The following is a 24,717-nucleotide window of genomic DNA, read 5'->3' on the forward strand; positions in this document are numbered from 1 at the left end:
AGAAGTGGGCGACTGCTTGTAAGCTTTGAACGGGTTTCTCCCACTTTATTTCTCCCTCTGACTGATTTCGGTTTCAAAGGTAATTTGCCCCTGGCTGTGAGAAATATGCCCCCTGGCTCCCAGAGTTACAGTGTCTTATTCATTCTATTTCCACTGGCACAAGAACAGACTCATAGATCAATGGAACAGAATAGAGAGCCCAGGGATAAACTCACACACCTATGGTCAATTCATATATGATAAAGGAGCCATGACTATACAATGGGTAAGACAGTCTCTTCAATAACTGGTGCTGGGAAAAGTGGCGAGCTACATGCAAGAGAATGTATTACTGTCTAACTTCATACACAAAAGTAAACTCAAAATGGATTAAAGATCTTAACATAAGACGGAATCATGTGAAACCATGTATGAAGATGTCATGAAACCATAAAACTCTTAGAAGAAAACACAGGCAAAAATCTCTTGAATATACACAAAAGCAATTTTTTTCTGGACACATCTCCTCTGGCAAGGGAAACAAAGTAAAAAATGAGCAAGTGGCACTATATGAAACTGAAAATCTCTGTACAGCAGGACAACATCCACAGAACAAAAGGCAACCCAGAGTATGGAAGAATATATTTATAAATGATTTATCTGATAAGGGGTTAATATAAAACATATATAAGGAACTCACATGACTCAACACCCAAAAAGAAAATAACCCAATTAAAAAATGGGTGGAGGACCTGAATGGACATTTCTTTAAAGAAGAAATACAGATGGCCAAAAGGCACAAGAAAAGGTGCTCCACACTGCTAATCATCAAGGAAATGCAAATCAAAACCACAACAAGATATCACTTCACACCAGTTAGAATGGCCACTATCCAAAAGACAGAAATAACAAGTTATTTGAGGATGTAGAGAGAAAAGGGAACCCTCCGACTCTGTTGGGGAATATAAGTTGGGGCAGACACTTTGGGAAGCAGTATGGAGGTTCCTCAAAAAACTAAGAATAGAAATACCATATGTCTATGACCCAGAGATTTCATTTCTAGGAATTTACCCAAAGAAAACAAAATCCCTGATTTGAAAAGATATATATATGCACCCAAAGATGTACTGCACCCAAAGCATTGAATGCCTTACTCTTTATAATAGGAACAAGATATGGAAGCAATCAAAGTGTCCATCAATAGATGAGTGGATACAGATGTGGTACATATAACACAGTGGAATCTCATTCAGCCACAAAAAAGAAATCCTGCCATTTACAACAACATGGATGGACCCGGACAGTATTATGCTCAGTGAAACAAGGCAGGCAAAGGAAAAGAAAAATGATATGATTTCACTTATTTGTAGAATCTAAAAACAAACCCAAACAGAATGAACAAAACAGCAGTAGACTCACAGACACGGAGAAGCGGCAGGTGGTTATCATGGGGGAGGGGCTGGAGTGAGCGTGACTGTGGGAAATGTGAGAGTGATAAAAAGGCATGAAGATGCTCCGCCACAATATGAGTCGGGCACAGGGTGGTGGCACACAGGGAGAACACAGCCCAGGATTCTGTGACATCTTCCTGTGCTGCCAGACAGTAACTGCAGTAGTTGTGGTGAGGATTTAATCGTGTGCGTGACTGTTGAACCACTGTGTTGTATACTTGGAGCCAATATGATCGTATACCAACTATACTTCAATAAAAAATAAAAATAAAAAAGTGAAAGGAGTGGGGATATAGAGCCATATTAACATGCAAATGAAAAATAGAAACAAATCTCATTTTCCTACATTTTCTACTCCCTAAATTACAGAAAATGAGAGCAATTAAATGTACAAAAAAAATGATCTGTTTCAAAATTGTATCCTGATGCCTCTGCTTCAGTGTTTGTGGAATGTTGCTTTAGGCATGGAGCCATAAAAGAGGGCAGGTGGGAAATTAAGGAAAGGTCAGCAATGTGATCTATTGTTAATCGCCTAGGATGGAAAGGAAGGAGTATTGAATTCTTTTTTCCCCTATCCTTTCCATCCCCAATATGTTATTTATTCCAAGGTCTATAAGAAGCTCAGTGTAATTTCTGGTGTTTGAGACAGGTAATGTCACATGCTTATCTTCATTCAAGAAGCTTATAAATATTGCGCTTCTGGAAATTATTCAGAACTGAACAGAAGAGAAAGTTTTGTTTTTCTTGGACAAGAGTGAAAAAGCCATGGAACACATGCCAGAAAGAGAGACACTGCTGCATCTTTAAACACCCGAGACATCAAATATTTTGGAGACAGTAAAAGGTAAACTGACATAAAGTGATGGATTTGCCTGATCCTTTGCCCGTAGTTAGTAGAAATAGTTGATCGTGCTACTTGAATTAATGAATTTTAGAAGACTGCATTGGCTTTCTGATGCCATTATTCTATTTCTCTCACAGAAAGTACATGTTTCTCTTCCTCACTGTGTGTGTAATATCGGCAGGGGAAAGAGATGGTGAATATGTGTGATGCAAATATGTTTAATATGAGGCAGATTTTCATGGCTGTACAATAGGTGTGGTAGACAGAATAATGACCCCCCAACAATGTCCACATCCTAATCTCTGGAAACTGAATATATTACTTACATGAAAAACATGGATTTTGCAAATATAATTAAGTGAAGGATCTTGAGATGGGACAATTACCCTACATTACCTAAGTGAGCCAATGAATTAACTAGCGTCTCTGTAAGGGAAAGAAGAAGGCAGGAGAATCAAGGATGGGGAAGGAGACATAATAACAGAAGCTGAGAAGGAAGTGAAGGAGGGAGGAAAGGGAGGGAAGGAGGAAGACGTACGCAGGGCTCTTGGATCGTAAGGAAATACCTGGGTGTTAATATGTAGATAGGATGCTTAATAATAAACCAATAACTGGAGCAGAGAGTTATCTTGAAATTCCCAAGAGAAAGAGGCATCATAAATGAATCATAGCATATTCTAATACTTTACCCCCATCATACTCAGGCAGTTCATTCATTCCTCCAATCATTTGTTCAGTACGTGGTCACTGAGCTCTTAGTGAGTGTTAGACACTGGAGACAGACTGGTGAGCATGACAGTTCCTGCCCTTTCTGCAGCTAAAGTTTGTTCCTTCATTAATTTAATCAACGAAGCAGTATTTATGTATTGAGCATTTCCATGTGCCTGGCACTGTGTGATGTGTTGGGGATACAATAGGGGAGAAAAGCAGTGTGCTGCCTGGTGGAGCTGTGATCTAGAGAAAAGACAGACATTAATCAAAAGGGTCAATTTCCTCCGCCAAGTGCTCTGCGGGAAAGATACGGGAGCTCTGGAGTGAAGAACCAGAGCGTCTGACCCAATACGAGAAGGCTTCCTGGAGGAGCTGACGTATGAGCTGACATCTGAAGGACTGTATAGTTCTGGGTCAGGACAAAAGTGTGCTTCAAGGAAAGGGAATATATGCAAAGTTTTTGTCCCAAAGAGGCACAGTGAAATTTAAAATTGAAAGAAATCTGATGTGGCTGGAATAACAGTGAGTATATGGTAGGTAAAGCTGGAGGTAAGCAGGAGAAAACCGAAGCAAATTCTTACTGATTTATGGATTTTGATTTGACCCAACATCGTAATGGGCTTAACAAAAGAATGCCATGATTTTAAATGTGCCTTGAAAACACCCCTCTGGCTTCCGTGTGAAGGGTGCAGTGGGAGGTGACAAGAGTAGAAAGGGGCAATCTTTGTACTTAAAGTCTTCACATATCGCAGTTGTCCAGGCAAGTGAGGATGGTGTCTTGGCTAAAGAAGAGGGGATGGAGATGGAGCTAGCTCTGCCTACTGCTCTTAACAACGGGATTGTATAGTGGATAGGGTGGGGTGGGAAATAAGCTAATGGCTGAGAGTCTTTCAGGTTCCAAAAGTATGCCACAGGACAGACACAGAGCCATTCAGACAGAGGAAGATATCATTAGAAAGAATTGGATTAGGGTAAAGATTTTACACGTCTTACACTGCAGGACTGAGTTGAAGGTGTCTTTGACATACCAAAGATAACAGATAAGTACCTGAAGAGACTCCCCCAGCTCTTGGAGGAGAGGACGGAGCTAGAGGAACTTACGTGGTCATCATGTGCATTTAGACGGTGACTGAATCTAAGGAATGGATGCTACTATCTGGGAGAAGAGAACTTAATGAGAATTGAAGTGGTTCTAGAACTGATCCATTGGTTAGAGCTATAAAGAAGACAAAGGGAAAAGCTAGAGAGAATGCAGGAAACCTGTGGCGGAGGATCTAAGTCAACTCTGGAAGGGATAAGGATTGTGCTTCCTGAGAAGCGAGTGATGAGGCTTCTGGGGGGACTCCTAGGGACACACAGATCTGTCGGTCAGAGAGATATGTTCTGGGTGGAATGATCACAGAGAGAAGCCATGTGTGCCTGGGCTGATGGGGTGAGTTTAAGGCAAGGAAATGGAGACAGAAAGAAAAGTCGGCTCTTGCTGGTCGCTAGAAGGGGGTCAATAGTACATGTTTTTAAGGTAGAAGAGAACCAAAGATATTTCCATGATTAAGGGGAAAAATACTGTTGAGACGGTGAGGATGGAAGGAATGAGGGAGAGAAAGAAACAAAGAGTGTGTGAACAATAACTTAAGGATAATTAATTTGGCATGAATTATGGGACCCAAAGTGCAGGCGGAAGCCCTGCCCTCAGAGAGGACAGGAATGTGTGTCAGTGGTGCAGGCGTGCAGCAAGGACGCACGCTGACGTTTGGTCAGAACGTGGATGGCTGGGAGTTCACAAAGTATCACCATGCTGGCTTTGGTTTTCTCTGTGAAATAGGTGGTGAGAACCCCTGCTGAGAACGGGGAAGGAGACAGAAGCTTCGGTGGGTGGCGCAACTAGTGCTCACAGAGGTCGGGTGAACGAGGTAATGAGGTAAATGCAGGACTTCCTGGCAGCTAAGAGGCCCCTTTAAATGGGAAGGAAAACTCCAGTGACGTAATGGGAGAGGTGAGAAAACGCAGATAAAGAACTTTGTTAAGTCTAAACCAGTGTAGATTCTTGGCAGTCGTGGCCGTGAGTTCTCCGGTGCCATTACTGCCTCCTTCCTGGGTTTGCGGTGGGTAGAGGGTGCTGAAAACAGCAGGTACTCTTGTTAAGGTCTAAAATGCCACCTAACCCTTATTTCTGCTTCATTCATAAGTATGTACATCATTTCCCTCCATGTCTGCCTTTCTGAGGGGTGCTCAGTGACTTTGGGACAGAGGTGGGTGTGGAGAGAAGGGACGGACAGTGTGGCTCCAAGCAGGCTGTGCGTCACTGCCTCAGATCACTGAGTCTTGCTTAGTTGGCCATGCCTGGCACATAACAGGTCCAATGAGAATGTTGATATGTGAGAGTCAGGATGAACACCGTTGGCTAAAGAGGAGCAAGGTATATTTTTCAAACAAATTTGAAACTGAGACCACGGCTAACTGTTAATGAGTCAAGGTGTGAACCAAGTGAGAGCCAGCCTAGGGCACCATCTGCTGCGTACCCAGGCTGCCCAGTGTGAGGGCATGAGCTGCTTAGGCAGATCCATTACTGAAGTGCTCTGGGAGTCATGCATGATCTTACTGTGCTGGGTTTGGAGGCATCAGATACGGCCCTGCTGGAGAGTATGTACATCTCAGACTCAGCTTTGGTTTTCCTGAAGCTTTTGAACCATTTTCTGTATTGATCCCAGACCTGCAGAGGCATAATATGTTCCGGATCAGCTCACTGAGAGGGGTGAGGATGGGAAGAGCCTTGAGTGGGAGTTGAACAGTGGTACCTGCTGGCGGAGGAGGCAGTACACCAGGAAGATGAAGGCGCCCTGCAGGCTGTTTATGATGGTGAAGAGGTAGGCCATGACGTGCGCAGCTGCCCCCACCTGCAGGAGGCCCAGGCACCACGTGCATCCCAGGATGAAGAGCTGAGCCGTGGCTTTAAATGTCAGCATCCTGGGTAGGAGGAGAAACAAGGTTCGTGATGCCCCCAGAGCAACACAGTCAAGGCCATTCTCATCTCCACTCCAAGGATGATCCTGCCTCTCCTGGTGGTGATGAGTTCTGGGACTGAATTGTGATCAGCTTTAATCTTTACTGACGCTAGAATATTGCTCGCAATAGAAATGTGACTCAGGTCCAGGACAGCACTTCCATTTAGAATGAGGGGGAGAGTGACACTTCATAAGGTTAAGTTTCAAAATTTTAATGATGTTCTGCAGAGATGCCTAATTTCATTCAATCAGTGTTATGAGGAGGTAGTGTACACCAGGCTCTGTGCCAGGTCCTGGACACTAAAAATAACAAACGCAAGATTTTTATTCTAATTTGGAAAGGATAATGACAGGAACACAAAAGAGCATTGAATCTGCACAGGGACCACTCAGGCCTTCTAGTCGTACAGCGTGGAGAATATCGTCAGTGATCCCGTGACACCTTCCCATGCTGACAGACAGTGACTGCACTAGAGGAGGTGAGCACTTAATAAATACTATGGGTAACTGCTGAACATGGTGTCGTACAGTAGAAACCAATATAAGATTGTGTATCAGTGATACTTCAATTTAAGAAATAAAATAAAAGATTTGATGTTGACTAGGATTTTTTTCTACAGAGAAGAAATGGAAGAGGAGTGAGAAGGTGAAGTCAGGGTGCGCTAGAAAGTGCGGGCTGGGCTCCAGGGGCTGGGCCAGATTCCTCTGAGCGCTTCGTGGGAACGTGACATGCTCTTTGCAGTTTTGTTATAGCACCACTGAGAAAAGTCCACAGAATGTTTATTGACCAATGACAACTCTTCCTCTCACCACAGGAGTGAGAAGGCGGGAGTAGAGACGCACAGGCGTTTTGGCCGGGGTGTCAGCAGCACACCACTGAACCGCAGCTGGCTGCCAGGGAAGGGGAGTTGCGCCTGTGCACTCTGGGTTCTGTCAGGTGACCCGAGGGGACATTGCGGGCCGCTGCAGCACCTGGCTTTGTTCTGGGGACACCCGTCATCACCCTCTTCCCCATTTTACCTCATGTTCTGGATGGTGGACACGTCACTGGTGAGGGTAGAGAGTTTTCTTTTCAAAATCCAGAGGGTCATCAGAAAGAAAGCTAAATTGACCTTCAGGAAACCACAGAAAGTTTACTGATTAAAATTTCAGTCTGGTTTCTGTATCCTAGTCTGTCCAACATCAGTTCCACACTTAAGTGCTTTTCATATTTCATAACAGTGTTAAGAGTTTTTAGTTTTAGGAACAGTCTTAGAAAACCAAACAAAACCTATGACAACCCAAGGATATTGCTGCTTCTGTCATTTGCTCTTCTAACGACCCTCAGCGAAGCATTCAGGATGCCCTGATGTCATCACTCACAGAGAAGATGGCACAGGCTGGTCCAAGGAAGCTCCATATAAATCTCTTGTCTGAGCAGAGCCAGCAGCTGAGTATAAGTGAGGGGAAAGAAAGCACTGGTCCTTAGGAATATGGAACAATTACATAAATTCATTCATCCACTCATTCATCAACAAATATTGAGTGTCTATTCTGTGACAGGCTCTGAGGTTGGCTCTGAAGATACAATTATAAAGGAAGTAAACATGGTCTTAAACAATAAATACCAGCAAAAACAATAAAATATGAAAGAATAAGTTTAACAAAAGGAGTGCAAGAACTTGTACACTGAAAATTATGAAACACTGTTGAAAAAAATCAAAGATCTAAATAAATAGAAAGACAAACCATTAATGGATCATTGTTAAGTTGGCAGTACCCCTCAGATCCACAGAGTCAATGTAATTCCTATCAAAATTCTACTTCAAGTTTTTGTTTTATTTTGCCTTCTTTTGTTTGTTTGTTTTTTGGTGCAGAAATCAACAAGCTGATCTTAAAATCATCAAAACAATCTTGAAGATTAAGAACCAAATTGGAGGGTTCATACTTCACTATTTCCAAACTGTCTACAAGTACAGTAATCAAAATAATGTGTTACTGGCATAAGGACAGATATATTAATGGAATAGAACTGAGAGTCCAGAAATAAACTCATACATCTATGGTCAACTGATTTTCAACAAGAATGCTAAGACAATTCAATGGGAGAGAAAATTGTTTTCAACAAATCATGCTGGGAAAACTGGGTATCCAAATACAAAAGAATGAAGTTAAACTCCTTACCTCACAGCATACACAAAAATGAGCTCCACAGCTATCATAGACATAATTTTAATAACTAGACCTATAAAACTTACAGAAGAAAAAAAGTAGAATAAGACTTTGTATCCTTGGGCTAGGCAGTGGTTTCTCTTTTTTTTCTTTTTTTTTCTTTTGGTATCATTAATTTACAATTACAGAAAGAACATTATGTTTACTAGGTTCCCCCCTTCACCAAGTCCCCCCCACATACCCCTTTCACAGTCACTGTCCCTCTGCGTAGTAAGATGCTGTAAAATCACTACTTGTCTTCTCTGTGTTGCACAGCCCTCCACGTGCCCCCCACGCACTATACATGCTAATCGTAATTAGGCAGTGGTTTCTTAAATATGATATCCTAAGCACTACTAACAAAAGAAAAAATAGATAAAGTGGACTTCATCACAATTAAAAACTTGTCTGCTTTAAGGATATTAACCAAGAAAATCGAAAGCCACAGATTGGTAGAAATATTTGCAAATCATATACTGATAAAACACTAGTACCTAGAATATATTAAGAACACCTACAATTCAACAATAAAAAGACAAATAACCCAATTTTTAAATGGACAAAAGATCTGAATAGGCATTTCTCCAAAAAATAAATAAATAAAAAGATTTGAATGGGCATTTCTCTGAAGAAGATATGCAAATAGTCAATAAGCACATGAAAAGATGTTCAACATTACTAGTCATTATGGAAATGCAAATCTAAATTACAATGAAATATCACTTCACACTCATTAGGATGGCTGTAACAAAAAAGACATTGACAAGTGTTAGATGTAGAGAAATTGGAACCCTCATACTTTGCTGGTTGAAATATAAAATGGTACAGACACTTTGGAAAACAGGTGGCAGTTTGTCAAAATGCTAAACAGAGATTTGCCATATGCCTCAGCAATTCTCCTTGTAGATATATACCCAAAACAAATGAAAACATGTCCATGCAAAAACTTCTACATATGTATTTATAGCAGGATCATCCATAATAGCAAAAAGAATTGGAAACAATCGAATTGTCTATCAAATGATAGATAAACAAAATATGGTATATCCATATAATGGAATGTTATTTACAAAACAACACCACCACTAGTAACAATAACACCAACAAAAAGTGAAGTCATGACACCTGCTACACCACGAAGGAACCTTGAAAACATCATGCTAAGTGAAATAATCCAATCACAGAAGGCCACATATAAAATTTCATTTATGTCAAATATCCAGAACAGACGGATAATTAGAGACAGGAAGTAGCTGAGTGGACATCGGGAGTTGGGATGGAGGCATATGTAGCAAGAATGGGGAGTGAATGTTACTGTGTACAAGGTTTCTTTTTGGAAGTTGAAAACCTTCTAAAATCAGATTGTGCTGATGGCTACGTAACTCCGGTTATTCTAAAAAATGCTGATCTGTCTACTTTCAAAGGGTGAATTTTATGGTATGTGAAATATATTTCAATAAAATGTAAATACAATTCAACCTAATATTAAAAGGTGCAAATAGAAGAGAGCAAGCTATGGAACATGTCTCCCTGGGTTTGAGTCCCAGCTCAGGCACTTATTAGCTGTGCACCTTTGGGCATTTACTTAAACTCTTTGTGCCTCAGTTAACTCATCTGTAAGATGGAACAAAGGATGGTATCTGCATCATAGTATCGGTGTAAGGATGCATTGTATTAACACATATAAAAGTGTTTAGAAAAGTGCACAGCACGTTGGGGTGGATTAATGATTGTGCATTGAGCATTGACCCCCCTATACAGAATTTTATTGTTGTTAACAACCATTTGATCAATAAATATGAGAGATGCCCTCACAAAAAAAAAAAATACATACTTTCAATTGTAAAATAAATAAGTAACCGGGATGTAATGTATAGCATGAGGAATATAGTCAAAATATTGTAACAACTTGGTATGGTGATAGCTGGTACCTAGAATTACCATGTATATAAATGTTGAATCACTGTGTTGTACACCTGAAACTAATGTAATACTGTGTGTCAACTACCCTTCAATAAAAAATAATTATCTAAAAAAAAAAAAGTGCACAGCACGAAGTAAGCACCTTCGTAAATCTTAACTATGGTACAATATATTATTTTGATTATTTAAATCAGCTCCATTTTTCCAAATGAAAAACTAAAACATCCTACAGGATTTAGGGAAAGAGGTAGGTTAGATTCCAAAAATTACAGTCCTAAGCACTTCGTTTGATTTCATCTCTGCTATTTCAAGGACAGAGCTTTAAAGACATTCTGCGTAAATACTACTATAATTTCCCAACAGAAATATGTCCTAGTGGGTACTACTTACTGTCTCTCTCCATATTATGCTATAGCATAATTTAAAAAATACTTTGGTTCAAGTGGTGTCATGATCAAGCTGGAGAAGATAAAGACAGTGGGGATTTGCATTTACCGGGTGGGTGTTCCATAAAGGTGCGGCCTGGACGCTGCAGAAATGGCCACGATCACAGCCGGGACCCCGTAGCCCACAGGGAACACAAGCCACTTCATGAAGCTGCTCACGCTGGAGTAGCTGACCACGGTCAGGTTGCGTGCCGTGAGGAAGAGGTGCAGACCCGCCAGCAGCATCCAGGTGAAGGAGGCCAGGTAGAGATAGTGTAAGGCCCCCGCGATGACGGCGCACAGCACCTGGGGGAGGAGTAAGGGCTCACCAGGCGGGACTGGCAGGGCGGAGTCTGTGCCCTGGGCTTCTCCTGTACCTTAGCATCCGGGAGAACTCTGATACGCACGAAGGAGTTGTCAGAGGGGGTGGGTCTGTAGGTTGTGTGCTCAGTGTGAAAGTGGCTCCTCACTCCACCGACCTCCACCAGGACCCACTGTATTAAGGCACCCAGTGCAGCATGGAGACAGTGTCAGTACCTTGGTCTCAGTCCGGTCAATGGCCGTGAGGAAGAGCAGGTGGGCCAGGAAGAGGCAGAGGGAGAGATGCAGGTGCAGGGAGGTGCTGGTGCTCTGGATGGCTTTGCACAGCAGGAAGGTGAGGGCCGCCAGGAGGAGGCACAGCAGAGACAGGCTCAGCCCGGCATAGGTGATCACAGTGAGCACGGGATCCTCCTCCTGCGACCCAGCGAAGAGCTCATGGTCACACTGTCCTGCTCTGGGGTAAACCTTCCACCATTTTATCTGTACTTTTAGGTACAGGGAAACCAGGACTGGAGGAGCCAGGAAAATGTGACGCAGGCTTCTCCAGATGGAGAATATCAGCATTTTACAGGATTCTGAGTCGATCAGTTCAGATCCTGCAAGAATTGAGGAGTAGCAGAGTCCTTGCTCCAGACCAAGCCCTGAAATGCACAAGGGCTAGTTGTCCTGTAGAGGTCACCAAAGTGGGCCTTTGGTGTGCATCATCCACAGGAAGCAACCAGTTCACCTGGACAGGGGAGGAGGCAAACATGGCTCCTGACCCACCTGTACTCAGGGGGTCACTGGCCCCCTGTGACCTCTGCCATCACCGCATCTTCCCATCTACAGCCCCTGAGCACCCCTGCCCTGCAGAGCACTGTGGTGAGCAGAACTGTAACGTGGCCACGATCCAAGGTGTACACACACCATCTCCCAGGTTTGGATGCTGCTGTAAAGGGATTTTGCAGATGAAATGAGGCCCTACCTCAACTGACTTTAAGAGCACAAGTTTACCCTGGGTGGGTCTGACCTAATCAGGCAAGCCCTTAAAAGATCTGGGTTCTTCTGGAGAAAAAGTTTCAAAGCTTGAGAAAGTTTTGATGTGATGGAGTTTCTGCTGCTGGCCTCCAGAAAGGAACACTGACACCTTGTGAGTTGGCCTGTGAGGGTGCCATGTGACGAGGAATACAGGTACCCCCTAGGAGCTGAGCATGGTCCCCTGCTGACAGGCAGCAGAGAGTGGGATGTAGTCCTACAACTGCAAGGAACTGAATTCTGCCAACAGCCAGGGAGCTTAGAGGACCCCAAGCCTCAGGCAAGATGGTCACCCTGTCTGACACAGTGATTTCAGCCTCGTAAGACCCTGAGCAGACATCCAGCTATGCCATGCCAGACTGCTGACCTGCAGAAAATGGGAGATAATGAGTTGTGCTTTTTAAAAGCTGCTGCATGTGCGGGAACTTGTTACAGAGAAGTAGACACTGAATGCAGCCCCTCAGGGCTCTCACCTGCATATCGTAGTGGGCCATGAGGACGGCAAAGCTGCTGAGGTGGGTGCACTGGCAGGTGGTGCTGGTGTCGCTGGTGTCCACTCTCCTGCAGCCTGTCGTGGCCCACTGACCACATCCATCCTCACCATGCTCCCAGAACACACAGAACACCTTCTGCCTTGGCCCAGGGGTCAGTGCCTGTAGGAGCAGGTGCAGGTGGGAGCTGGTGGTTATGGTGTTCAGAAATGCTGACCCAGAGCTGGCATGGGAAAGGTTGTCCTGGGGAGATGATGCATTCTGGGGGAGCCCCCCTGAACCCCAAGGCAGAGTAAGTCAGGAAGGCTGTGCCCAGGGCTCAGGATCCTTCCACACTCACGGCTCCATCCCACCAAGACTCACATGCTTGAAGATGAAGGTGACTGGCGAGCTGAGGTTCTGGGTGTCAGTTTTGCTCATAAAAGCAGAGGTGACATCCGTGAGCAGGATGGGGGGGGGCCCCAGCTGCAAACCCTTGTGTGTCTCATTCAGAACTGCCTGTTTCTCTGGTTCTGGGGCCAGCGGGGCGCCAGCCACCAACTTGCCCATTCCTGGAATGGAGGCCAGGCCCACCACGGAAGGATCTGCTGGACAAGGCCAATATTATTATCTTGGGGTCCCAATAGGGGCCCTCACTATACTCCACACTGTCTTTCAAGCTCTCATTCTCTGTTTGTCACATCCTTGGGCATCTTGTCCCAGCATAAAGCCTCAGTGACCTTCTCCCCGTCTCCACCATTACCTGAGTCACCAGATTCATGTACCAGATCCCAGTTTAGCTGCATCTCTGCCCGATTCTGACGCAAGGCAGTATTCCTGTATCCTTGCTCCTGCACCTCCAGGGCCAATTCTATGGGGTTGTAGTAGTTACACAGGGGAGGGAGGTTAGTGGTTGCCGGGGCTGGAGGAGGGGGAAGGGGACTGACCGCTCAGTGGATGCAGTGTTTACTTTTGAGGTAATGAAAACAAATGAAGAGCAACATACATAAGAGAAGGTCACATATTGATCAGTTGATGAAAACAGCCAGAGGCTCTCTGGAACCTAACTCTGTATCTCCCCCAGGGGAAGTGGCTCAGTATTCACCGATTCACTGTTCACGGGGCCTTTACAGCAAATAATGAGAATCAACTATCTGTTCTTATAAAGGAACAAAAGTTTAATGAAACAGAATAAGGAATGTGGTAATAGATCCTATATGTATGTATATGTATATATGTGTGTGTATATATGTATAGATATATATGTGTGTATTTAATTTGTGATAAAGGCCAATCTTAATGGGTGTAGAAAGGGTTCAGTAAATGATATTGGGGCAAGTGGCTGTCTATTTGGAAGAAATAAAGTTTGATCCCTACCTTTCAGTACACATTGAAATAAATTCTCGATGAATTAAAGATACAAATGGGTAAGACAATATTTTAAAAATAATTATCAGAAAATATGTGATGATTTTTACAATTTTGGAAGCAAGAAAGGCTCCCTAAGCAAAACACAAATCAAGATGCCATAAAGAAAAAATGGACAGATCCAACTAATAATTGCATATAAAAGCACAGAATTAATATCTCTATTGTACTACTATTTGAGCAAAAGTTTTAAATGGGCAAAGAATACGAACACATACTTCACAGAAAAGTAAATCTACATGGCCTTAAAACATATCAAAAGATCAAAAGACATCCAACTCCACTAATAACCAAAGAAATGCAGCTTACAGTGAGATACCATTCTTCAGTTTTCTACCTGGCAAAACAATGATAATATCCCGTGTTGGTCAACATATGCTGTTGATGAAGGTATACATTGGTACGTTTATGAAGACAATTTGGTAGTACTCACTAAAATTTTAAATGTGCATACCCTTCGACATATATGTATATACACACATACACACAAAGACACATGTACAGGAAGGTCTCAGGTGCATTTTTTATAATAGCAGAAAAAAATCCCAGAAACCTAGAAACTGTTAAGTTATGGAATATTCATAGAAAGCAGTAATTTCAAATCTGAAAAATGTGTATACTGGGTTGAATAGTGTACCCCCCATATTCAAGTCCTCCTGGAACCTCAGAATGTGACCGTATTTGGGAACAGGGTTTTGGAGGATGTAATTAAGACAAGGACATACTGAAGTAGAGGAGGCTCTAAATCCAATTAAACGGTCTTGTAAGAAGAGGAGAGAACACACAGAGACCACATGGAGCCGCGCCCCCACAGCTGGGGAATGCCGAGGGCCACCGGCAACAGCCCGAAGCTGGAAGAGGCCCAGAAGGATTCTTCCCTAGAGCCTCCAAGAAGGAATTCAGCCATACTAGCACCTCGATTTTGGACTTCTGGCCTCTAGAACTGTGAGAGAATGAATTTGTTGTTTTAAGCCATCCAACTTAGGTGCTTTGTTACAACAGCCTTAGAAAATAATACGATATGTCTAGCCAAAAATATGTACACACGCCCTTGTGTGTGTGTGCGAACCAAAAGAGAATTTTATATTTGTATATTAATTATATCTATCTGTATAGCTATGGAAAATTTCAGGATACATGTCAAATTATTATCAGTGGTTGCTTGAGTGGAGAAGCCAGGAGAGAGGTGAGCAATTTTACTTTTTTAAAAATGTATTTAAAAAAAAAGGAAAACAAATGAAGGTAATGATTACACTGTGAGTGTACTAAATACTACTGACTTGGACACTTTGGTTAGAATGGTGAATGTCATGTTACATGAATTTTATTTCAATAAAGCAAATCATACTTAAATATCAAATATTAAATTTACATTCTCCCAAATTTAATAAATTGTTTTCTTTTAATGCTCTTCTATTTTATCTTATGTTCTTTATTATAATTATTTCATATGCTGAGAATTCATATTAAAATGAAAATACATGTGATTTACCATTTTGTTCATTTCTTTTTAACCTTTTGTTTACAAGAATAACCCCAAGAAACAAGGGTAGTCACTGGGCTCCAGTGAGGCTGGGGAGGAATGAGGAGGGAACAGCCAGAGCAGGGCCCGGGGACAGACCTGGGCACTTACCTGTGCCTGCAGACGCATTGATGGTCAAATTGAACCCACTGGGCAGGGCCTCACTCAGCCCTCTCAGGACGTTCTCCAGGCCAAGAAGCAGGTTAGTGGCCACACAGCGCTTCTCTGAGTGGGGCAGGGCCTCCAAGTCCCCTGGGGTCGCCAACAGTTCATCCACCCCTTGTATGAGGCCCTGGGGGCATAGGGACACAGAGCCATGGGCCACGGGCCAGAGGGGCTGTATGGAGACGCTGCCCACGCAGCCCCAGAGAGCAGACCCTAGAGACGCTGTGGGGGAGAAAGGTGGCACTGGCTGGGGTTCCTGGGTCTCTGCCCCTGGAATCCAGCACACAGGGTCAACACTGTTCATCAGTGCCAAGGATGACACAAATCCAGTGTCCAGGAACAGCAAGACGAAGGATCATTCGTAGGTGTTGGTGGGTGTTAGCAATGAGGAAAAACACATGTATGTCCAGTCTTCCCACATGCCCTGGGAGAGGCGGGCCTCAGAGAGGGTGCCATTGTGCTGGGGCCTGTCTCCTCCTAGACCAAAGCTTTCCCAGGCCTCAGTGGGGTGCTTCCTTCTCGCCTCCCCCAGTTCCTCCCTTACCTGGATGGTGTCCTTGGCTGAGACGACCATGAAATTTCTGCTGAGATCCTGGATCCTTTCAAAGAAGTGTAAGAGACTCTGTGAAGAGCAGAGAGGAGGGGGTCAGAGTGCCATGAAGGTGAGTGGGGGACTTGGGGGAAACAGGGGTACAGAGAAGGATGCATGGAGGGGTTTCCTGACTCCTCGTCCCTGCTGGGGCCACTCACCTTGCTCTTGATACCAGAGGGCATGGTCCAGGCGGGGAAGGACATCTCTGCAGAGACAGAGTGGAGCTTCGTTAGGTGGGAGGGTGTCTGCATGTGTGTTGGGGGTGAGGCCTGGGGCCAGGCCAGGTACCTTCACAGGTGGTGTTCGTTTGCTTGTTTTGGAATCCAGATTTGGGCTGCCAGCCGCGGCGGCAGTGGCACGCGTATGAGCCCACAGTGTTGGCACAGATGGTGGAGTTGTGGCACTTATGCTGCCCGGCGATGCACTCGTCCACATCTGGGGACACAAGGAAGGGGGTCAGGTCTCTTTGCTCCACGGGCCCACCTCCGTTTCCCGTATCAGTGCCCCCCCTAACAGGAGGTGATGCCACCTGGTGGCCCCACCTCCCTGAGTGATGGACACCAAAGTTGTGGAAGTGTGCAGAGCCTACCACGCAGCACATGAGCCCTGTGCACACATACAGGTTGTGAAATACTGAAATACCTTTGCTCCAATTAGTAACAGCTGCTGCCTGGGGTCCCCAAGGAGCCTCCCCCTTGGTACCCCAGGTCCTTCTCCAGAACCCCCTAGATCTTCTCCCACTAGCCTCAGCCTGGCATGGCAGGGCACCCCAGCATTCATCCTGCTTGGTTTGTGTGGGTGCCGTTGAGTATGTGGTCGGATGTTTTGAGTGTGGGTCTCTGGGGGTGCAGAATCTGAGCTCTGGACCTTCGCAGATGGTGGTGTTTGGGCCATGGGGGGACCCAGGAACTGGCTTCCAGCCAGGGCGGCAGCGGCACTCATAGCTCCCAACGATGTTGAAACAATGGGTGGAGTCATGGCATAGGTTTTGCTCTGAGGTACATTCATTCACATCTGAGGACAAAGCCAGAGGGTCAGCCTCCCCTCCACTCACTGCACCCACTCCTTGGTGCCCGGCACCAAGGACCCCATGTTATTGCACAGGCCACCATCTGGTGACCTTCAGCTTCAACCTCAAAGCACCTTAGGGTGGCCTCCCTGCAAGATGGGCATGGCAGGGACTGGGGTCCCCGGTTTACAGGTGGGGAAAACATGGGGGAAACTGAGTCATGGGGGTTGTATTATTTCCTTTCCAGGGATTCTTGCCTGCTCTCTTTCAAGCTATGGTGCACGTTCCTTTCTGGGAACTGTAAGTGACTCGTCTCTCAGCTTCCACGTGACAGATGAGCAAGGGGCGAGGTCTAGGGATGCTCAACAGGAAGGGCCCTGCCACCTCCTGCTCTGTGGAGGGACCGTCCAGGACCACGAATCCCGGGGCAGGGCCTGGCAGGCCCTTGGTGCTGCGGGGCCCTGAGGATCTTCTCCCTCCTCCTGTGGAGGGCGCATCTGCCTCGGCCCCTTCCCCAGCTCCAGAGCAGCCTCACAGCGTCGTCTGTGGCCTGTACCTGTGCACAGCCTCGGGTCCTCCGGACTGAGCTCCAAGCCAGGCGGGCATTGGCAGGAGTAGCTGCCCTGGCTGTTGATGCAGATTCCGCGGCTTCTGCAGACCCTGGGTTTCAGCTGACATTCGTCCACGTCTGCAAGGGGAAGGAGAGGGTGATGGATGCGTGCAGCCGCGGGCAGCCTTCTGGGCTGCGGGTCAGCATGTCTCCTGGCACAGAGGCGTCTAGAAGACCCCTCTGTCTCCTTCCCAGTGAGTGGGTGCCCTTCTTTTCTAATTCACACGGAGGCATCCCGTGGGCGAGCGGGATGGTCCTGACATGCTGTTGTCTGGATGTGGCCACGAGAGGCCCAAGTCCTCCCCATCTGCCAGCTCTGACTTCCCGGGCAGCTCCCGGCTGGGGCAGGGACATCACGGCCACCCGGGTCCCAGCCTGCGCATTTGGACAAAAGGGCCTTCCTGGGAACCGAGTGCACGGAAATGTCTTCCCGAGCAGGACCGTCCTGGCTCGCGGTGACGGCCTTTGTCCTGCCTTCCCAGGGGCTCGCCTGGGTTCTTGGAATCCAGTGACCCTGGCGGGACGGCGCTCACCCATCTGCCCCGACTCTGAGACTCCAGCTCCATGGAGGTGGACCAAGACCCACCCCTGAGCCAGGCCCTTCCAGGCTGAGGCTTTCAGCAGCAGAAGGGAGAATGAAGACCATGCCAGACAGTCCAGGACAGCCACAAATGTGGATGCCAGTCCAGGATAGATGGTGGGGGATGATGTCCAGCCAGGCAGCCTTTGGGGTGGTGACGGTGCCTTCTCTGACCCCTATGAAGGCTTCCCCTGGGCTGGCAGAAAACGGTGAGAATCCACAGCTGAGCAAGGCCAGCAATGGGTCTCGGCAGGTGCTGATGGACAAGGGGTGGAATACATCTGTGTTCCTGGCCCTTGGCTTCCCACCAGGGGTGCAGGCCTGTGGGCCCCCCGAATGGGACTCAGCCTCTATATTCCATCCCTGAGTGGTCTGGGCCAACATGGGGCAACCTTCTTGGGAGAAGGCCAAGCCTGGGAGAGCAGTTCCCAGTGATGCCCTCTGTTGCTAGTTGTTCCAGATGGAGCCTCTTCCGTTTGCCCCAATCTCCAAGTGTGTATGTGGTGGTCCGTGTCACCCTGTCCCTCCCACACTACATCCTCCTGGGTCCCGGTCAGCTGAGTCCCCACAGTCCAGTGAACTGAAATCACTGGGGAGGGTCAGGGTGGAGTCTTCCATGGGGAAGTGGGCCGAGGCTGGGCACAGGGAAAGCACAGTCAGGGTGCCAGGTGGTGTCCACCCCGTGAGGTTGCTGACCAGGGACAGGATGGCCAGGGAAGGTGGGTCCACATGTGGATTTTCCCCTCCCAGACTTCTGGACAGGGTCCCTGGGTCCATTACGTCCCCAGAGGTCTGCTGGTGTTCCTGGCATGGCCAAGCCCATGTGGACTCTGGGGGCAGATTCACCCAGGCAATCACCAATCACGGAGAGAGGATGGAGAGCAAGTTGGAATGCAGCTCCCCGTGCGCCCGTGGAGTCTCGATGCTGTCCCTTTTATTTGTTTGATGAAAATAAGATGATGGTTGGGCAGAGTGGAAATTCCAGTATTGCACAAGTGACCCTCTAGGATTCTGAGCCCTGGGGTAACCAGGTAGGTGCCCAGGAGGTCCTCTGATGCCTGGAGAAAGTGGGGTGAGGAGCCAAACCGCATGGACAAGGAGCTGGAAGGTGTGGGGTGCTCGTTACCTTGACATGTGTTCTCACTCGCGTTCCTGAACGCGGCTGCCCCAGAAGCCAGCGCATATCCTGGGCTGCACGTGCAGAAGTGGCTCCCCTCTGTGTTCTGGCAGTCTGCGTATTTTCCACAGGACACGGGCGAGGGTGGTCCACACTCGTTGATGTCTGGAATACAACAGGGCAAAGGGTCACCTCCCCAAAGCCTCCAGCCTGACCCCACTAGGAGGACTGGACAGCACTCAGCTCCTGGGGGACACTCTTGGGGCTGGAAGGGCCGGCTACTCCGAGCCTACTGACTGCTCTGTGCATCTCTGCTCCCTGGATGGGCCTGTGGGCACCTACATTCAAGCACATGGCTGGGCCAGGATGGGGGCTGTCAAGGCAAGGGGGTGGAGACAGAGCACCGACAGGCTCTGGGCCCCGCCCTGTGGAGCTGTGGGCACCATCGGGGACCTGGGGGCGGGCTCCCATCCGGGTGGCGGTGGCCCTGAAGGTTGCCTTCATGCTGAGGCAGTGGAGGGAGTCAGGGCCAGGGGCCCTCCAGCAGGACACGCATCACTCCTACCTGGAAATGGGACCAGGTGGTCAGGCCCCTGACCACTGATGGCTTCTAACTCCCTTCACTCACAGGGGTCCAAGGACACCCCACACTACTCACCAGGCACCCCTCCAACCCCAGGCCCCAGTATCAGGTCTCTCAAGATGCCCCAGGATGCTGCCGTGGGAGTGTTGCTATCTCAGCCCCTGGAGGAAGTTCCCCCTTATCAGAAGCAGCTGAGGACATGAAACAAGGAAGCTGCGTGCAGGATCTCACAGCTGAGTCACTGAGGGTTTTCTGGCATCTTATCTTTGTATTTTCTAAACATGAGAGGAAAGATGCCTTGAGTGGGGTCCTGTCTGAGCAGCTCAGGGACCCACAGATCAGGGGCTGGACATGACTGGCTAAAAATAACTTAAGAACCAGGAACATAAGATGAATCAAAAAACAGAATGCCTCTTGTACAATCCAATCTGGGGACCAAAAATTTTAGAGCCTTAAGCGACTCATGGCATCGTGATGAGTCTGGACAGGCAGCTGGTCTCCCCCAGGTCAGAGTTTTCTGTCTCTGAATACACGCATTTCCCTTGCAAGGCTGTAGGCCCAGCCTGTGGGCATCAGCACCAGGATACGAGATGATGCGGGAGGCACACACACCTGAGGGATTCATGCTCAGCCTCAACCCAGCCAATGGGATTTCCCTCCACCCTTCTCACATGGTGGCAATGGAATGCGGTGGAGCTGAGACAGTTGGGAGTGCAGTGTGCAGGATTGGAGGACATGGCAGTGGGAAATTCCTCACCCGGACAAGTGCCCTTCCAGAAAGAAGCCCAGACAAGTTACATTAGCAGCAGGTTGTCCTCTCCAGGTTCACCCACGTGCAAATCTCCTAAACACACGTGCAAATGCACAAAGAAACCTTTAGGACAACCTCTAGGGTCAGGGATGAGATGGGCAGTAGTTACTTTTCCCTGATAAAATCTGCCTTTATCCCAAACATTAAATAATACATGGATACTTTGAAAAAAAAAAAGAAAGAAAGAAAATGTAAAAGAAAATCACCCATAAGACTACTATACAGATTGCTGGAAAATTTTAGAGGTATTTTTCTTATCTTTTCAGACATATTAGGAATATTTTATGCAGCTAAGACTATTCTGAGTAGATGAAGAATATTTCTCTTTTTTTCTAAAGGTGATTATCTTTATTTTATTTTTGGTATATACTTTAGGTCTCTTCTGCCAACATATTTCTCTTGAAAGATTCTGCACACATCTGCACATTTGAGAGATGCTGCTTCTGGGGAGGACCCCGTTAGTAGAGATTGTTCTGTTGACCACTTTCAGGAGGTCTTGACTGCTTTTTATTTCACTGAAGTACCATTGATATACAATCTTATATTGCTTTCAAGTACACAACACAGTGGTTCAACAGTTACCTGTGTAATTAAATCCTCACCCCCATGAGTACAGTTCCATCTGTCAACATAGGAAGATGTTACAGAATCATTGGCTATATTCTCCATGCTGCATTACCACCCCTGTGACCAACTTATGATTGAGAATTTTTGTCCTCCTTTATCTCCATCACCCTCCCCCCTACCCACCCCAACCCCTTCCCCATGGTTACTACCAGTCACTTCTCAGTGTCTGTTGAGTCTACTGCTGTTTTGTTCATTTTGGTTTGTTTTGTTTTTAGATTCCACAAATAAGTGAAATCATGGTATTTCTCTTTCTCTGCCTGGCTTATTTCACTCAGCATAATACCCTCTAGGTCCATCCATGCTGTTGCAAGTAGCAGTATTTCTTTTTTATGGCTGAATAATATTCCACTGTGTATATGTACCACAACTTCTGTACCCATTCATCTACTGATGGACACTTAGGTTGCTTCCATCTATTAGCTATTGGAAATAGTGCTGCGATAAACTTAGGGGGGCATATGTCTTTTTGAATCAGGGATCTTGTTTTCTCTGGGTAAATTCCTAAGAGTGGAATTCCTGGGTCAAATGGTATTTCTATTTTCAGTTTTTTGAGGAACTTCCATATTGCTTTCCACAATGGCTGAACTAATTTACATTCCCACCAGCAGTGTGGGAGGGTTCCCCTTTCCCCGCATCCTCGCCAGCATTTGTTGTTCCTTGTCTCTTGGATGTTGGCCATCCTAACTGGTATGAGGTGATACCTCATTGTGGTTTTAATTTGCATTTCCCTGTTGATTAGCAATATGGAGCATCTTTTCATGTGCCTGTTGGCCATCTGAATTTCTTCTTTAGATAAGTGTCTATTCAGATCCACCACCCATTTTTTAATCAGGTTATTTGCTTTTTGGGTGTTGAGGCGTGTGAGTTCTTTGGATGAGTTAATATTTTGGATGTTAACCCTTTGTCAATATGTCATTGATGAATACATCTCTCATACGGCCTTTTCTTCACCAGGTGTAGGTGGTCTGTTCTGTAGTCTTCAGGTTGTTTCCAGGGTGAGCTGTGTTTGCTGTATTTGCTTCCTCAGTTTGTATGTGGGAGGAGGTTTCCACCTTGCCTTCCTGCTCTGCCATCCTTTTCCTCCTCCTTGACGAGTATTTCTTGATGTAAAAACAGTGTAATTTCTTTTTCCCATCATTTTTCTAGAAAAATGCACATAGCACAGAAACTGCCATCTTAACCATTTTAAATAGTATGATTTCCTTTTGTGATTCTGTGTTCTTGAAGATTAAAACTCCTTAGTTTTACATCTGGACCTAGGTCCTACCACCTTTCTAGCTGTTGGCTTTGAACAAGTATGTCTGTTTGTGCTACTGATAGTGTCCTTTGCTGTACAGAAGGTTTTTAGTTTGAAGTAGTCCCATTTGTTCATTTTTTCTTTTGTTTCCCTTGCCTAAGAACATGTGTTCAGAAAAAAGTTGCTCATGTTCATATTCAAGACATTTTTGCCTATGTTTTCTTCTAAGAGTTTTATGTCTTACATTCAGGTCTTTGATCCACTCCAAGTTTACTTTTGTGTATGGAGTTAGACAATGATACAGTTTCATTCTCTTACATGTAGCTCTCCAGTTTTGCCAACACCAGTTGTTGAAGAGGCTGTCATTTCCCCATTGTATGTCCATGGCTCCTTTATCATATATTAATTGACCATATATGCTTGGGTTTATATCTGGGCTCTCTAGTCTGTTCCACTGGCCTATGGGTCTGTTCTTGTGCCAGTACCACATTGCCTTGATTACTGTGGCTTTGTAGTAGAGCTTGAAGTTGGGGAGCATAATCCCCCCAGCTTTGTTCTTCCTTCTCAGCATTGCTTTGGCAATTTGGGGCCTTTCATGGTTCCATATGAATTTTAGAACTATTTGCTGTAGTTTGTTGAAGAATGCTGTAGGCATTTTGATGGGGATTGCATTCAATCTGTAGATTGCTTTAGGCAGGTTGGCCATTTTGACAATATTAATTCTTCCTATCCATGAGCATGGGATATTTTTCCATTTGTTAGTGTCCTCTTTAATTTCTCTCATGAGCGTCTTGTAGTTTTCAGGGTACAGGTCTTTCACCTCCTTGGTTAGATTTATTCCTAGGTATTTTATTCTTTTGATGCAATTGTAAATGGAATTGTTTTCCTGATTTCTCTTTCTGCTAATTCATCATTAGTATATAGGAATGCAACAAATTTCTGTGTGTTATGTTCTTGTTTTTTGAGGTAAACCTGTATTGGTATGTACTTTTCTATTGGAACTACCTTTGCTGCATGCCACAGGTTCCAAGCTGCTGAGTTTTCACTTTCATTTGTCTCCATGCATTCCCTGATTTGTTTTAATTTGGTGATTGATGCACCGGTTATTTAGAAGCATGTTATTTATCCTCCATGTTTTTGTAGGCTTTTTTGTTTTCTTTGTGTGATATATTTCTAGTTTCATACCATTGTGGTCTGAGACAGTGCTTGATACAGTTTCAATCTTTTTTAATTTATTGAGGCTCTTTTTGTGGTCTAGTATGTGATCTATTCTGGAAAACATTGCATGTACACTTGAGAAGAATGTGTTTCCTGTTGCTTTTGGGTGGAATGTTCTGTAGGTATCTGTTAAGTCCATCTGATCTAATGTGTTGTTCAGGGCCTGTTTCCTTGCTTATTTTCTGTCTGGTTGATTTGTCTGTTGATGTGAGTTGTGTGTTAAAGTCTCCTAAAATGAATGTGTTGCAGTCTATTTCCCCCTTTAATTTTAGTATTTGTTTTACATATGTAGGTGCTCCTGTGTTGGGTGTATAGATATTTATTTATAATGGTTATATGCTCTTGTTGAACTGACCCCTTTATCATTATGTACTGTGTTTCTTCCTTTGTATTAGATGGATCTGCTATGCTTCCTGATGTAGAGAGTAATGGCTTTATGAAGGAGGCTTCCTCTGGTGCCCAGAAGCTCAGCACTCTATCCTCTCCGGGGCCTGGTTCTCCTTTGCAGTGGAGCCCCAGCTGCTGTTGGGCTATGGGTGGGGCCGACTTTCTGTCTGTCTGCCAGAACTGGTCTATCTCTGTCCACCAGGGATGGAAGTTTGCCTCAGCTGGCCCTTTGGGAGCATAGTAGCAGCACTTCTGCTGGGATGAGTGTGGGCAGAGCTATCCTCTGCCTGCTCTGAAGTGATGGCTGTGCTGCGGGGCTAACGGGGTGGGCGGGGCAGTCACTCAGCATCAGGGTTACCTGGTTGTGTGGTGGCAGGGAACGTGGCAGCAGGGCATGCAGAGGTGAGGCTTCCTCCTCTGGGCCACCCGTGAGGAGGAAGGAGCACCCAGAGCTGGCCCCAGCGCATGCCTCCCAGCCGGCCTGAGACAGGGCCAAGGAAG

General features: G+C 45.9%; 1 protein-coding gene across 12 annotated transcripts in view; it reads right to left on the minus strand.

The window, feature by feature from the left end:
* The window catches only part of LOC108389539 (adhesion G protein-coupled receptor E2), a 43,147-nt gene that overhangs the window by 11,086 nt on the left and 7,344 nt on the right, over positions 1 to 24,717 (minus strand). For 3 of the 12 annotated variants that reach the window (XM_073220039.1, XM_073220034.1, XM_073220033.1), the window contains 16 exons: positions 19,363 to 19,518; positions 17,603 to 17,734; positions 16,905 to 17,051; positions 16,326 to 16,472; positions 16,196 to 16,242; positions 15,990 to 16,067; positions 15,392 to 15,572; positions 13,094 to 13,201; positions 12,715 to 12,938; positions 12,334 to 12,513; positions 11,063 to 11,260; positions 10,596 to 10,831; positions 7,350 to 7,416; positions 7,008 to 7,099; positions 5,781 to 5,949; positions 5,585 to 5,695 (listed from right to left, as the gene is read on the minus strand). In XM_073220039.1, the coding sequence (XP_073076140.1) occupies positions 5,585 to 5,695; positions 5,781 to 5,949; positions 7,008 to 7,099; positions 7,350 to 7,416; positions 10,596 to 10,831; positions 11,063 to 11,260; positions 12,334 to 12,513; positions 12,715 to 12,938; positions 13,094 to 13,201; positions 15,392 to 15,572; positions 15,990 to 16,067; positions 16,196 to 16,242; positions 16,326 to 16,472; positions 16,905 to 17,051; positions 17,603 to 17,734; positions 19,363 to 19,518 (2,273 nt within the window). Of the gene's footprint in view, positions 1 to 5,504; positions 5,696 to 5,780; positions 5,950 to 7,007; positions 7,100 to 7,349; positions 7,417 to 10,595; positions 10,832 to 11,062; positions 11,261 to 12,333; positions 12,514 to 12,714; positions 12,939 to 13,093; positions 13,202 to 15,391; positions 15,573 to 15,989; positions 16,068 to 16,195; positions 16,243 to 16,325; positions 16,473 to 16,904; positions 17,052 to 17,602; positions 17,735 to 19,362; positions 19,519 to 24,717 lie in introns of those variants that run through there. The other 9 variants (XM_073220036.1, XM_073220035.1, XM_073220041.1 and 6 more) reach the window with 9 other exon arrangements.

This window comes from Manis javanica, chromosome 13 (genome assembly GCF_040802235.1).
Source record: "Manis javanica isolate MJ-LG chromosome 13, MJ_LKY, whole genome shotgun sequence".
Classification (NCBI taxonomy): domain Eukaryota; kingdom Metazoa; phylum Chordata; class Mammalia; order Pholidota; family Manidae; genus Manis; species Manis javanica.